Source organism: Buteo buteo, chromosome 6 (genome assembly GCF_964188355.1).
Source record: "Buteo buteo chromosome 6, bButBut1.hap1.1, whole genome shotgun sequence".
Classification (NCBI taxonomy): domain Eukaryota; kingdom Metazoa; phylum Chordata; class Aves; order Accipitriformes; family Accipitridae; genus Buteo; species Buteo buteo.
Window position 1 is genome coordinate 1,646,437 of NC_134176.1, and position 13,517 is coordinate 1,659,953.

General features: G+C 37.2%; 1 protein-coding gene across 3 annotated transcripts in view; it reads left to right on the top strand.

Moving 5' to 3' along the window:
- FANCM (FA complementation group M) overlaps positions 1-13,517 on the top strand; it is a 79,082-nt gene that overhangs the window by 54,436 nt on the left and 11,129 nt on the right. For all 3 annotated transcript variants that reach the window (XM_075029410.1, XM_075029412.1, XM_075029411.1), the window contains 2 exons: positions 9,403-11,395; positions 13,333-13,412. In XM_075029410.1, coding sequence (XP_074885511.1) covers positions 9,403-11,395; positions 13,333-13,412 — 2,073 coding nt within the window. The remainder of the gene's footprint in view (positions 1-9,402; positions 11,396-13,332; positions 13,413-13,517) is intronic.

Here is a 13,517-nt window from a genome sequence, read left to right on the forward strand (position 1 = left end):
AGGTATTTGTGTGTTCTTTGTGGGTGTTTTCTTTTCTATTACAGAAGAAAGCTCAGGAGTTCACTGATGTGTAGCTTTCCTTTCCTTGTACTCATACTATGATTCCAAGAAACCTCCGATGCAGTTGTGTTTTGCATAATAGATTTAAAAAAGTCAATTAAAAGGCTTAGATATTTTTAAAGAGAAGTGAAAATATTTGGAAAATAATTTTTATATTGTATTTATACGCTGTTAACAACTTAGAGAAGAAGTTGGCACAATCAAAAGAAAATAAAAATGTAAAAGAAATCCCAAATATGAACCCTGCAACAGGCACATCCACTGCAGAAAAGCCTTTAATGCCCGTGTGGCTTTATTACTACAGCAACGAGAACTGGGCAGATGGGATTGGATTTTCTACTAGCTACAAGCAGGGATTTTTTGTGTAACATGGTAACAAATCAAGTTGTCCTTATGCAAAATAATTCAATAGCTTTTAAGCATTTTTAAAAATTAAACTGTACTGTTTGGAAACAAGGTCAGGGCAAAGTAATCATTTTTATTGAAATGATATTTGTCCAAGTTTCTGAGGATAAGTAACAGGAAATATTGACGTGCAAGTGCATTTTTTTTTCTGGGAGGTAGGCATTTCTTAATGACTTTTAAAAAGTTGCAATGTGTCAAATGTAGGAGGATGACTATGGTTATCCATTTCCCACTTAAAAATTGGCAGTGTGAAGTTAGATTAATTATTCTCCCTAGGACGACAAAAGAAAACCCAAAGATTCTCATTAGGTTTGTCTCTCTTTTTCACCCAAGTAATCTCTGATACCAAACACCTTAGGAGGCAAGGTTTAGAAGATGAACCTGGAACAACTGCCACTAAGGTTGCCGTGAAGTTTTCATTGGATGAAAGGCCTGACAGCAGGGAAAATGTTCCCAGGATACCCTAAAATTCAAAAGAACCTGAAAAGGCTTTCTATGATTTTTAAAGTTTTAAATCAGGCATGTTTTGGGGGAAAAATGCAGTGTTTCCACCCAGCTGTGACTTTTTTTCCCAGGAGACACTGAATGCAAAATTAAAGAAGGTTTGAATAAGGACAATGAAATTTTTTGGTTTAGATCCTCATTGCCAGTAGTATGTCTCTGGTTAAAATCCTGATCTGAGATGTGGCAAGACTTCTTCCCTAGCCAGCAACAAATAATTTAAGACGGCAAATGACGTTTAGTTATAGTGTTTATGACAGGTGGACTAATGCATCTGTGGAACTGCTGGCTTGAACTGTGGGATGCTATTTATTGTCTGGGCACTGAATTTGGCTTAAACAGCAGAGAACAGAAAATCAAAGCAAATACTCTGTCTTGGGATTCTCAAAAGAAAGCTGTGCAGAGGTGGCCCAGCTTGTTCTTTATTCTGGAAAAACCCAACAGGAGCATGCTGCCTAGCATGAAGGTAGAAGTATGTTTGTTTTGTTGTAAGGCTTGTAAGGCTGCCAGGGAGAACCTGCAAGACCAAGAATCTCAGGTCTCCAATTAAAATAGTTTCTTTGTGCCATATTGATTCTTCTGATCTTGTTGCCAATTGATTTGAGTCTGAACGCTAACTGAGACCTGGTTTAGATTGTTCAGACCTTTAATTGCAGGTGCTTTCTGGTTTTAACGATTTAATGTTTTAAAACATGGTTTTATGCTCACAGTGAGAATGGAGAAGAGTGATTAGGCAAAGGATTGTGGGGTGTCAGCCGTGCAAGGAACAAGGGGATTGAGCAGATTGTGTGGCACTTGGACGGGCTTAGCTGTAGATGGGCTATCTACCGTGTTTAGGGGTGAGGCAGTGTTCCTGTATAGTGCTGCATAGAAGCCTCGCATAGCCCTTGTGCCACAGGTTCAGGCGTACCAGCCAGAAATATTCTTTCCACCCAATTTAAGTGATCTCAGCTTTCTGGAAAATGTGCCATATTATTACATTTTATGGCAACCAAATAAAATATCAAGTAAAATCTACAGACAAGAGGAACTTCATGTGCATTCTGTGGTACAGTATATATAACACCATTGTATACAGCTGCCTGCCTTTTGTGGGTTTTTACTGCTAATGTATGCACTCCTGATCTCCCTCCCTGCTGTCAGTAGAGTGGTAGAGAACGTACCGATTCTGGCTACTTTTGACTTTTGTTGGTTTTGTTCCATTGTTATTTTATTTGTTTAGGGGTGTGTCCATGTGTACAGTAATTTCACATTTAGGTTTCCGGATTTAAAATAGTTGTATGCTGTTTTTCACAAACTGTCAAAATATTTATGTACGTGAATAATTGGTTAGTTGTTCCTTAGGCTCTTACAGACAACTGATTTGGCAAAACTTTTCCAGGAAGTGTGCCAAGTGTAAACTGGCAATCCATTTGTATTGTCTTGGAACTCTTGCAGGAGCTACTATGCACCAAATGTCTTTGAAGATACTATTTATGTTTTGAGAGGAGATAATATTTTAAAATTGTTTTTAATATTATAATAAAGCACTGGTGACAAATTTTAGTGCAACATAATCACATTTATTTAGAACACTGAACTGATACTATAGTTGAAAAACTGCTTTTGGATGCACCAGTCCTGCTACCTGCTTGGATATACCTGTTGCTGCTTGTATTTTTAGTATTGGCATGGAAATGCAATAAGCTTAGGAAATTATTATGGTCACTGGGATTCGGGCATGTTTTGCTGTCCATATTTTCATGGAAGTTACATATCGGTATCCAGGTCATTGCTGTATATCTCCCTGTAGTGTGGTGGGTCTTCCCCCTCCCCATATATTTCTGAAGTACTTAGCATGGGGACATCCCAGGCTAAGGAGGTCAAATAGCAAATGTCAGCTTTCACCCATCTATGATGTCAGATAACAGAACAATTTGCTGTTACCAGGTCAGACATCTGTAGTACTAACTAGCTATCACTTCTGTCTAGGAAGTTTTATAAAATAAGTAGTTACTAAACCATAGATAAATTTATTTTCTTACTCTTCATATGTTCTTGAACATTCACTCTTGCCTCTGTAGCCTCTTTAATGATGCCTGTTCCCATAATTGCTGGGGTACATATGCCATATTTTGCTAATAAATCTTCCTTTTTAGGGATCTTTTGAGTGTTTTTATTGTGTAGCTGTGTTTGTTGTATAGCCAGATACTCTCTCAAATTAGAGTATCACAAAATAAGTACAAGCAGATAAATGAATAGTAGCCAATTGCTACTAAGCAGGAGCAGATGGTAGCTCTTCAAGAATCCCCAGCTGCTTAGATGAGCCTGGGTGTTGCAGGAGAAGGAGGTGTCAGACATTGACTTGGGATTTGAAGAAGGGTGTTGGGTGGCTGCATGAGAGATAGTTTGTGATTCATTCCAGGCAAGCTGCATGAAAGCAAAAAAGCAACAGAATTAGTAGATACATCAATAATGTGATACCGAGAAATATCACAGCTTTTGTAGAAGGAAATTGTGGTTTCTATGTCCCTTAGGCTTCTTTCCTGAATCAACTAAATATATTTTTAAGGGTCATCTGATACAATATACTTGAACTTACAAAAAAAGTTTTTGACAGGGTTCCTTCCCCTAGAGTCTCTTCTGGAAACTAAGCAATCGTGGAATAGGAAGGATTGATTATTCTGTTCATTAACCAGTTCCTGAAAGGTATAAATAATGGCCTGTACTCAAATGGCAGGGAGGTTAGCAGTGAAATCACATAAGCATAAAAATTTTTTAACCTATTTGTAAATGGTTTGGGAAAGTGATCATTTTTACAGCAGTAAGAAATTATTTTTTGGTAATAAAAGTAGAGGATGGCTATAAAGAATTACAAAATTTCCTAAAGAATTAGCCTGTGAACAAGATCTAAAAAGTTGGTGAATTAAATTCTGTACCAATAAGTTCAAGGTTGAATGAAAGAGAAAGCTGCCTTAGCTAGGAAAGAGTTGTTTTGGATACTTCTGTGTAAACATTAGTTTAATGATCACTGTTACTCAAAAAAGGGATTAGAATTTCAGAAATCAGTAGAAAAGGGATATAAAATAAAGCAGAAAAAAATTGTATGACAGTCAAAATATGTCATATGCCTGTATCTTGTATATAGTGAAAGTTCATCCACTGCCCTTAAGGTCATTGGTGTAGACATAATTTTTAGCCAATGTAAGCTCACATTAAGTAGCCTAGGTGGGCATATGGACATGTTTTGGGCAAGGAGCATTCTATAATTTCTTTATTTCTATACTTTTCTCAATTCTTGGTCAGATACAACACACTGGGTTAAAGCAGCCTTTGTCTGATAGCTGTGGGTGTTTGTCCTCTTGCATTCTTGTGCTTCAGTCTTGTTACTGGACACTAATAAATACTATATAGTACATACTTTTATCTTAAACCATTTCAGAGAGGAACATAGTATTTTACTGTCTACAGCCCAGTTTGTCAAGCAGTTGAGCAGGATTCCTGAAGGGCAGAAGCTCTCTTTGTAGGAATGAGAGGAGCCGAGGAGGACTGCAAGCTTTGATTTCTCTATCCTCCAGAAGTCTTGGATTGCAATGGAAGTGCAGTTTACCTTCCTCAGCAAGTGTGTGTTAACATATCCAATATATTAAAAGCAATAATTATAGCCTAGGAGATATTTGTAAGTCTTAGAAAAGTATTTGTGGGCAGTGGGGGAGAATGGTCATGGCTTGAGAGCATTTGAGGCACAGCATGTTGTTGTCCAGAATACACTAAAGGGTGTCTTCTGCATGTTGAGGACCATGTGTGAGGGCAACACAAGGGTCTTCTCTTGAGTATTAAGGGACCTACTGATCCACCTACAAGGAAAACATTGTAACCACTTGTCATTGGAACATGCTGCTTCGGTATCTGCTCTACCTATTCATGCAAAATACTGTGTGAAAACCACCAGCCTTACTGCTGTAATTTTTGTTAATATTCATGCTAAAACATAAGTTAACCAGAAAATATACCCATGTGACTAACTATATTGGCAGTGTGGACTCCATGGGATTTAACACCTGATATGAAAGCTGAAAATCCAAAAGCCTTTCTTCCCTAGATGTAACCAAAAAAACGTTCTGAAAATAGGTTCTGTGTTGTGTCAGAAAAGACTTAAATGTCAGTTGTTCATGCTGCTTTTACCTCTGTTTCAATCAAGCTTTTGATTAAAGAAGTTATAATTGTTAAAATCTAGACCTTATCTGTTTACAGACTTATCTTTTCATTTTTAAATAGCAAAATCAGCAAGGTTTTGGCAGGCATCTGAATCTCATTAGCAAATGTACATTCAAAGCAGCTTACAAGGAGAGAGAGGTTAATTTTAATTTTGATAGTAGCTGCCTTAATTTTAAATGCTAGATAACAGAGTGTGTGTGTGTGTATACACATATATTTATATATTAGAAATGAAAATTTTAATATCTTAAGTTTACTCTTCCTTTTTATTTTCTATATTAAAAAACCTACTGCTTCTTAAACTGAATCAGTAATTCTAAGCAAGGTCATTGATTTAGTACAATAATGTAAGAGAGATCCCTGTTTTTCTACTCCTGCATGACCTATTTACTGAGTAGCTGGTACACACTGGAGCTTACTAGGTTATAGAAGGGCTTATCAGGTAATTTAAGATTCTACCAGTACACTTTCAGGCTAAAATGTGATAATTATAATTCTGTCCTTTCACTCCATCAGTATTAACTAGACTCACTAGGAGAAAGTATTTTGTTTGGGAGAAAGTATTTTGAATTACTAAGTTGAACTAGAACAGTTATATAACTCCATGTAAGCCTGAAATTGGGTTACTAAAGTTTGTCCTAGATGCTAAATTTGTCTTCTGGACTTGTCCTGGCACACAGCAGTTCTGCTAGACTTCCCCCCATGCCCGCCACCAAGTTAAAACGTAATTATAGGTATATGCAGTGGCCTAATGAAGTCCTTCAGTATAACAGCTCCTCGCTCTTCCTGTTTTCTGTGTTGTACTCAGTTACTTATCCATCCAATAAATTTCCCTGTTTTGCTCTCTCTGTTTAAGTTTCTTTAAAGATTTTGGCAGGGACTTTTTGAAAGCCTTTCAGAAAGCTGGGAAGATGGTATGCATGAGAGCATGTCAATGTTTTTGCTTGTTGGTCTCTTCAAAGAAATCTAATGGGTTTGTAAGGTCTGAGTTTTTGTTTTCAAAAGCAATACTGACACTTCTGAAGAAGACTCATCCAGTAATTATATTATCTGTTACAGCTTCTACTAATTTATTCAGTATGGAGATAAGGTTAGTAACCTATTAGGTTCTTCCCTGACAATTAAAAAATGGCATCACATTTGCTGCCACGTAATTCCTGAGGCATGTAAGCAAGAGATTACGTACCACCATTACCAATTCAGGAACTTCATTCTTGAGTTTCTCTAGGTCCTTTGGATGACATGATATGGTTCTGTTACCTCTTACCATCCTAAACATGCAACTTCATGTTTGGCCATATGAAAACATGAATGATTTGCTCTTATCTATTCTAACTCTGGTCCAGTTATGATTTGAATTATCCTTTTACCTACTCACAACCCTCATCTTTTCTTGCAGGTTTGATTAGGTTTGGTTTGCTTTACTTTGGATTACTTAAAAAATGCGGTACAATATAGGGCCAAGAATGATCTGCTCTGCACCTCTTAGAAGCGTATTGGGTGGGCAAAAGCATCATCTACTTCTGTTTCAATAAGGTTTAGTGGTTTGGCAGCTAATCAATCTTTAATCCATATATGTTCCTATAATGCTTGGATACGTTAACTGAAATGTTATGCAACATTCAGTTGCTACTTACATAAATCTAAACATATTATCAATACCATTATCTTGTCAACCAAATGTGTGATCTCCTCCGATAACATTTGTGAAGTTAATTGGACCAGGTCATGTTTGTTGTTGTTTGTTGCTCCTCTTTGATATCATACAGAGACTTCCATATCTGTGTTTTGACTGAGCTTGAGGGAAACTAATTATTTAGAACCTACACATATCAAAATCATACTTTAATCCTTTCATAGTAATTGTTTTCTTCACTATTTTGGTATTAAGACTTCTTATAAGTCAGCCTGTATAGCCTGCAGATCTCCTTGGCGATCTCTTTTTAAAAAATCCTGACTTTTAGTTTCTTTGGATATATTTGTAAATGGATAGCCTAAGCACAGGCAATAACTGTGTAGCAGCTGAGTAACATCTTCTGTAGTGACAAATGGAGTAGGTGTTTCACAGCCCTTTAGAGACAAATCTCTAGCAATTGAACTTCCTCCCCCCGCTACCACTTTACTGTGCTGACCATATAGAAATTGCATACGTTGTCGCTGAGACACAGGTGTTATTGCTGTAAACAGGATTTGTAACCAGCTGTGCCCCTGACCCCAAAACAGCCTGTACACAGATTCTTCCTTATTTATTCTGCACATGATACTTTCTGTGGCATGTGTATGAAGTTAGTGATAAAATCTAAATTTTGATTTATTATTGTTATTGTTGTTACTACTACTACTACTACTGAGAGTGAAAAAATACTGTTAATTCTGGATAGTGTACTTTATCTACTGCAACCAGAAGGGATCCAAAACTGTGTTAGGATGTGATCTGTCTTCAAATGCATGGAAGACAGCTTTGAATCCTGTTTTCAGGAATACGTTTAGACAAGCCACGCAGCAGTAATTTTAGGTATGCTTATTTCTGCCTTGTGTAATGAGGTAGAATGACTTCGCAGAGTATTTTTCAAACCTTGTTTTCCATGATTGACTCCTCTAGCTCCCGTAAGGAGTCTAGCAGTAAAAGGTTGTTTAACAGCAGCTCTAGGTGTACCGTTTGTAGAAACCCAAACTGTTTAATTTCTTCACAGTCTCTTTTGGAAGAGATGCCCCAGTGGTCCCAGGGGTCCCAGTTTTATCAAGATGTTGGTGCCACAGTGCCATTGGTTAGAACAGCTCTGGGAACTTTCGTAGCAACTCAGTTACACAGAGAACAAGTGTTGAAGAAATGAGAAGTCATGTTCTCTGTGAGTGAAGACCAGGGGTTGTGCCCATGGGAGAAGAGTCCGCACATTGCTTGGGTACATGTAATAGGGAGTGATGGGTCCAGCTTGTGAAGAGCTAGAGAAGGATGGGAGGTTACTATACGCTGCTGGAAGATACAGGTGCTGTTGGAGTTTGAATAGTGAATATCAGCATGACTAGCGCAAGCTGAAGTATAACTGCTGTAATAATATTCTTGTGGGACAGTGAGGAGGGTTCAAGAGGTTATGATTATGAGGACCTTATTTTTTTCCTACTTATATATGCTAGGACTTTTGGAGAATGTTACTTGTATAGGAAGCAGATAGCCTCTTATTGTAAAAGTCAGTTTTATCACCCACTATTCTATAAAGGTGCCTTGTTTAATTTCGGGGACTAATGAATCTAGGGATTCATCTGCCTGAACTGCTAAAAAATAATTGTGCCTTCTGTTTAGATCTTACATCCTCATTTTTATTGTTTATTAGTGAAACAGGTTTGAACTTTGAAGGAGTATTTTAAACCATTGCTTTTAGAGCCTCATTTGACCCTAACTGTTCCTTTTGGAGATTGCATGCCTGAATTTTGAAATCTTAATTTAAAAGAGAGAGTGAGAAGGACTATAAATAAATAGCTTTTCCATCCAGGCAGTCCTTGTATGGATACCTAACTGGGAGTGATGTCAAAGTCTATTGTGCTTTTTTCAAGTGTATTTTCAACAGTTGGTTGCCTAGGTCAGTGCCTTTTTAAACAGAAGATTAATAAGCATCCATGGGAAAAAAAAAAAAAAGTTCAGAGTATGTAAGTGAGAAGTTCTTAATGTGCCATCAATGGCAATTGCCAAATTACAAACGATAGTACAAAGAGAACAGAGAACTTCAGGCTCGCTTGTGCTTGAATAAGAGTTTCTTCTGCTCACAGCACCTTTCTCAATTTGCTAGTCCTCCCAGAACTACAGCCTGTAAGCATTAGCCTGTCTGAGGATAGAATACCTTGCACATTTTATTGCAAAGTGAAGTTGCTTGCTGTTAATGTTCTGAGAACTGCATCCTAACTGCATGACACAGATGCTCAGTGCAGAATATTGTGGATTGGTGCTCTGTTAAATGCCATCTTTATTTATGCATGGTATCTTTTAGTCTTTCTAAAACATTCAGGTTTGACTACCCAAGCATGGATTTGCAGTTGCTGGCAGCAAACGGGTTTTTTTGAGAGTTGTGACCTTAAATGCAAAGCACTTTCCTTTTTTTTTTTCTTTTTTTTTTCTTTGTTTTCTCCTTTCTAATAACCTTTAGGAATATGAAAACCTTTGTCACTTGTTTTAAATATCCTTGTGACAACTCCTTGTAAGCCTGTATGTATTTATAGTAAATATTACATTGTGTTTGTCACCAGGGAGATTGCAGCTATGAACTGGAGATTCAGCCTCACTTACGTATTGAAGACGTTCATGTTCAAAGGAAAAAAAGTCATCTTTCCATGATCAACTCCACATTTGATCAGAAAGCATGCTCATCTAGAAAAGACATGGCGCACAGATCAAAAGTAAAACCATTTTTACCTGATACAAATGATAATGGGAGTGAATTCTTTACCACGTTTAAAGTAACAAAAACAAAGACTCCCAAAAGAACTTCAGGATTAAATTTGGAAGTGCCTGTGTTGCCTACAGATACTAATACTTCAGCTTCTTACTCAGAAAGAAGGCTTGCTCTGGTTGAAAATACTGACCAGGGCAGTCAAAAGGATGAGGAGCTAGAGGTGACATTTGACTTAAATGAATTTATTGACCTGTGTGACAACAGTGAAAGTGCAGCAATAAAGGAATACAAAACTGTAGATAAAGCTTGTAGGTCACTGGGGATGAATGACACAGATTTGGGTTATAGTAGCTTAACAGTTGAGAAATCAGCTGTGTCCTCTGACTTATTTTATCTTCCTGAATCATATGTGGATTCATTTGCACTTGTGAGACCATCTGAGGAGCCTTCTTGGTTAAATCAAGTATTTTCCCACGTGAAAAGGCTTTTATCACAATCTCCTCCCTCTTTGAATAAACTTTATGATTTTGAAAACATGATGAGAAATGAAGAAACAGTATGTCCTTTTCAAAACGTTATTTCTGATAGTTATTCAGAAAGACTGCAGGACAAAGTCTTTCCTGCATCTTCAGAAGTTAATTGTTCACTGCTGCTCTTTGAAAATCCTGAACTGAAAGTCACTAGTGAATTGTGTGCTTCTGTAAGTACCTGTTTTTCAAAAACCGTATCATCTTCTGAAACTGCTGTTGTTAATGCCAAAGAGGAACTTCAGTGGAATGACAGCTTTGATAGTCTGTTTGCCAATAAAGAATTCACTGAAATTCAAGAATTCACTGAAATTCAAAAGAAAATGCCAACAATAAATCACACTCTGACAAATAACCCTTCAATTAAGTATTTTGTTCAAAAAGATAAAGAAGATCTTGAAACTAACAAGAAAAATTTGATTATTGATGAAGAGAAGAGAATACACTTATTTGAAGATGAATGCATTTATGACACAAATAATGGAATTTTTTCTTTGAGCAATAAGCATTTAATCAGGTCAGATTCAAGTGAGAGTGTTACTAGGCCAGTTGCAGAGCGAGGCTCCAAGTGGTTTCCTTCAGAGATGTGCTGCGTGAACCCTGACAAAACCTGCAAGGAGCAGCCTATAAGCAGTAAAACCACAACCATGGAAATGTCAAGTGATATTAGTGTGACCGAGCAGTTTCTGGATAACAGTGATCTTTATGACTGTTCTCTAGAACTGTTCTCTGTTAACTTTGATCTGGGATTTTCCATCGAAGAGTGTGAGAATGAAATCTTTGAAGAAAATGTAAATATTAATAATACCAGAAAATTAAACAGTGCCTCAGGGAGTCAAGCAGATGTTAAATCCACTGAAGATAAAAACAAATTACTGAATGATAGCTCCAGACTTGAAACATCACCAAAACAGGATTGCAAAAGTTTTGAGAGAAGAGATATTTCCACACCATTGCCATTCCGGAGCAGGAGCATGAATGATGGAGAAGGGACTGAGGATGCTACCACTGCAGTGCCTTTCTTGAAGTCAGGACACAGAAGAACGGGAAGTGGATCACCTGAAGCTTTGGCCTCTGCACTTAGTACCCCAACAAGTAGAAAGGTTATGAATATTGAAGCTATCAAAAGAATTCCTATGAATATCTTCTCTAGTGCCAGGGAGGAAATTCCAGAGGTGCCTCTTACAGATAAAGTAAACAAAAGCCCACATAGGCAGAACTTCGGGAGTTCAGCTGTGGATGCACTTGATTCCCCTTTAGGAAGAACTGAAAACCTGGAAGACGCCAACCTTTGTAGTTCACATATGTCTCCTGCTGAAGGTAGGGATTTCAGTGGTACAGTTAGTTAATACCTTCATGTTTAAATAAATAGAATCCAGTATCTTTTGGATCCTCAATTTAGTTTTATGACTTAGGTGGGAAGGATGAAAGGAAAAGGGAGTAATGGTTGTAATACTAGAAGTTGGGACCATGGGAGACTTTCCAGAAACTTAACCCTGCATAAGAGCTTAGCCATTTGAGGCTGAAAGGCATGCATGTGTATTGGAGGAAGTACTTGGAATTAAACCTCTCGTACTGATTCACAAGTGCTAACAGTGCAACCACATGACACAGTTGTGTGAGCTAAAGCTGCCTTTTTTAATCTTCTCAGTATCTGATTTGTAATCATCTGGATCTGTTGCACTTCAGTCCCTGAATTCATGCCTTCATATTTTCCTTTCATTGTTCCTGAGGAATAGAATCTTTACTGATGGATTTCTTTCAGTTTAGTTGCATGACAACTGACTTGTATTTAAAATTTTCTCATTATAACTTCAGCACAAACCAGGATTGTCTTAAAAATATTGACTGTTTGTAGGCTCTGTTCTATTTTTATTTCCTCCCTTCTTTCTCCCCTTCCATCTTTTTCTCACTTAGGACCAATATGTCATAAAAAAATATTTTGTATTCAGATATTACCAATATATAAATGACTGTCATTCTTCACTCACTAGTCACTTACAGGTCATATTCATACCCTTTGTTGTATTTATCTCGGAATAACCTTGAATTACTTTCAAAATAATTCAGGCTTGATAGTTCTTAGTCTGATTCATAGGGCTCATTGAGTTTTTCTGAATGGTTTAGTTACTGCTCTTAAATATTGAAACAAAGCATAAGCAGTCCTTGTGGTGGTTAAAGCATCTTTTTTTCCTTCTCTTTGATTTTGTCTGATAGTCATATTTTCCGAAGATGATTGATTCTCCAATGCAACCTGTCTTACTGAATCATCACACCTTCAAACTGATATGTTAGTTTGCTGAATTCAAAAGTTGTAATCTATTTAATAAAGAATAATAAAAAAACCCTCCAAAATCCCTAAAAACAAAACCACAGAAAGAAACAAATTGCTGTTTTAGAATTGCAGGGTTAATACTAAACCTGGATCAGGTTCTAAGGGCTTTGCCCGGTCGGGTCTTGAAAACCTCCCTGGAGAGTGTGTGTTGTTGAAATGATAGTTATTGGTATTTAAATATGTTATTCTAGAAGTGGAATGTTTAGGAATTTTGTGCTTTTCCTTAAAGAAATTCAAACCTTTGAGTGATTTAGTCAGAACCAACTCTCCATCCCACCCTATCCTGCCATACTCCCAAAGAAACAGAGGAAAAAATAAGCCAGAATACCTTAGCTGCAGTTAATGTTGAGCCTGCTTTGGGGTAGGAAGGGTGTTACGCTAGGCAGCCTATCTATTGCACTGAGTCCAAGGTCTCTGTCAGAACTGGAGCTTTGTCATGCAGAATGTGAAGGAAGATACTGTATTTCATAAAGGCAGTCCTCTGTAAAAACAAAAAGGCTGCAGTTGTTGGAGAAGGAATTGGAAAGAGGACTTTTCAGTGAGTTCTGGTTTTGCTTCAATGCACCCAAAGGGATATGCGTTACAAAACGCTTCTAGAAGTGTAACTCTTACTCAACTTCTAAGAGCTTCTTCTCTTGGTTTCATTTTTCACCTCCCTTTTTCTGTATCTGTACTGCCTGTGGGGTAATCACTTCCACTCAGAGACTCTCAAGGGAAGTAGGATTTATTGTACATCTCAGCTGGAGATTATTTATTTTGATTAACAAGGCTAAAGAGAACAATATTTGCCACACAGATCAATAAGTAATCTCCTTTGTAGGTACTTTTATAAGAGAGACAGATTTTGATTGCTTACTTATAGCAATATTGTATTGTGAACAATGCATTTTCTTGTGAATGTTGTTTACTATTTTTTCTGTAGGAGCCAGCAGTGAAAGTGAAGAAGAGATCGTTTTCCAGAGACAGAATAGGAAAAAAAAGAATGTTTTGAAGTCTCCTGATGTGAGTCTTAGAAAAAGAGAAGGAAAAAAAAAAAAGAGAAGCAGAATGACAAGTCAAACACCAAAACAAAAATCCTCATTGCAATTATACTTATTTCTGTTTACA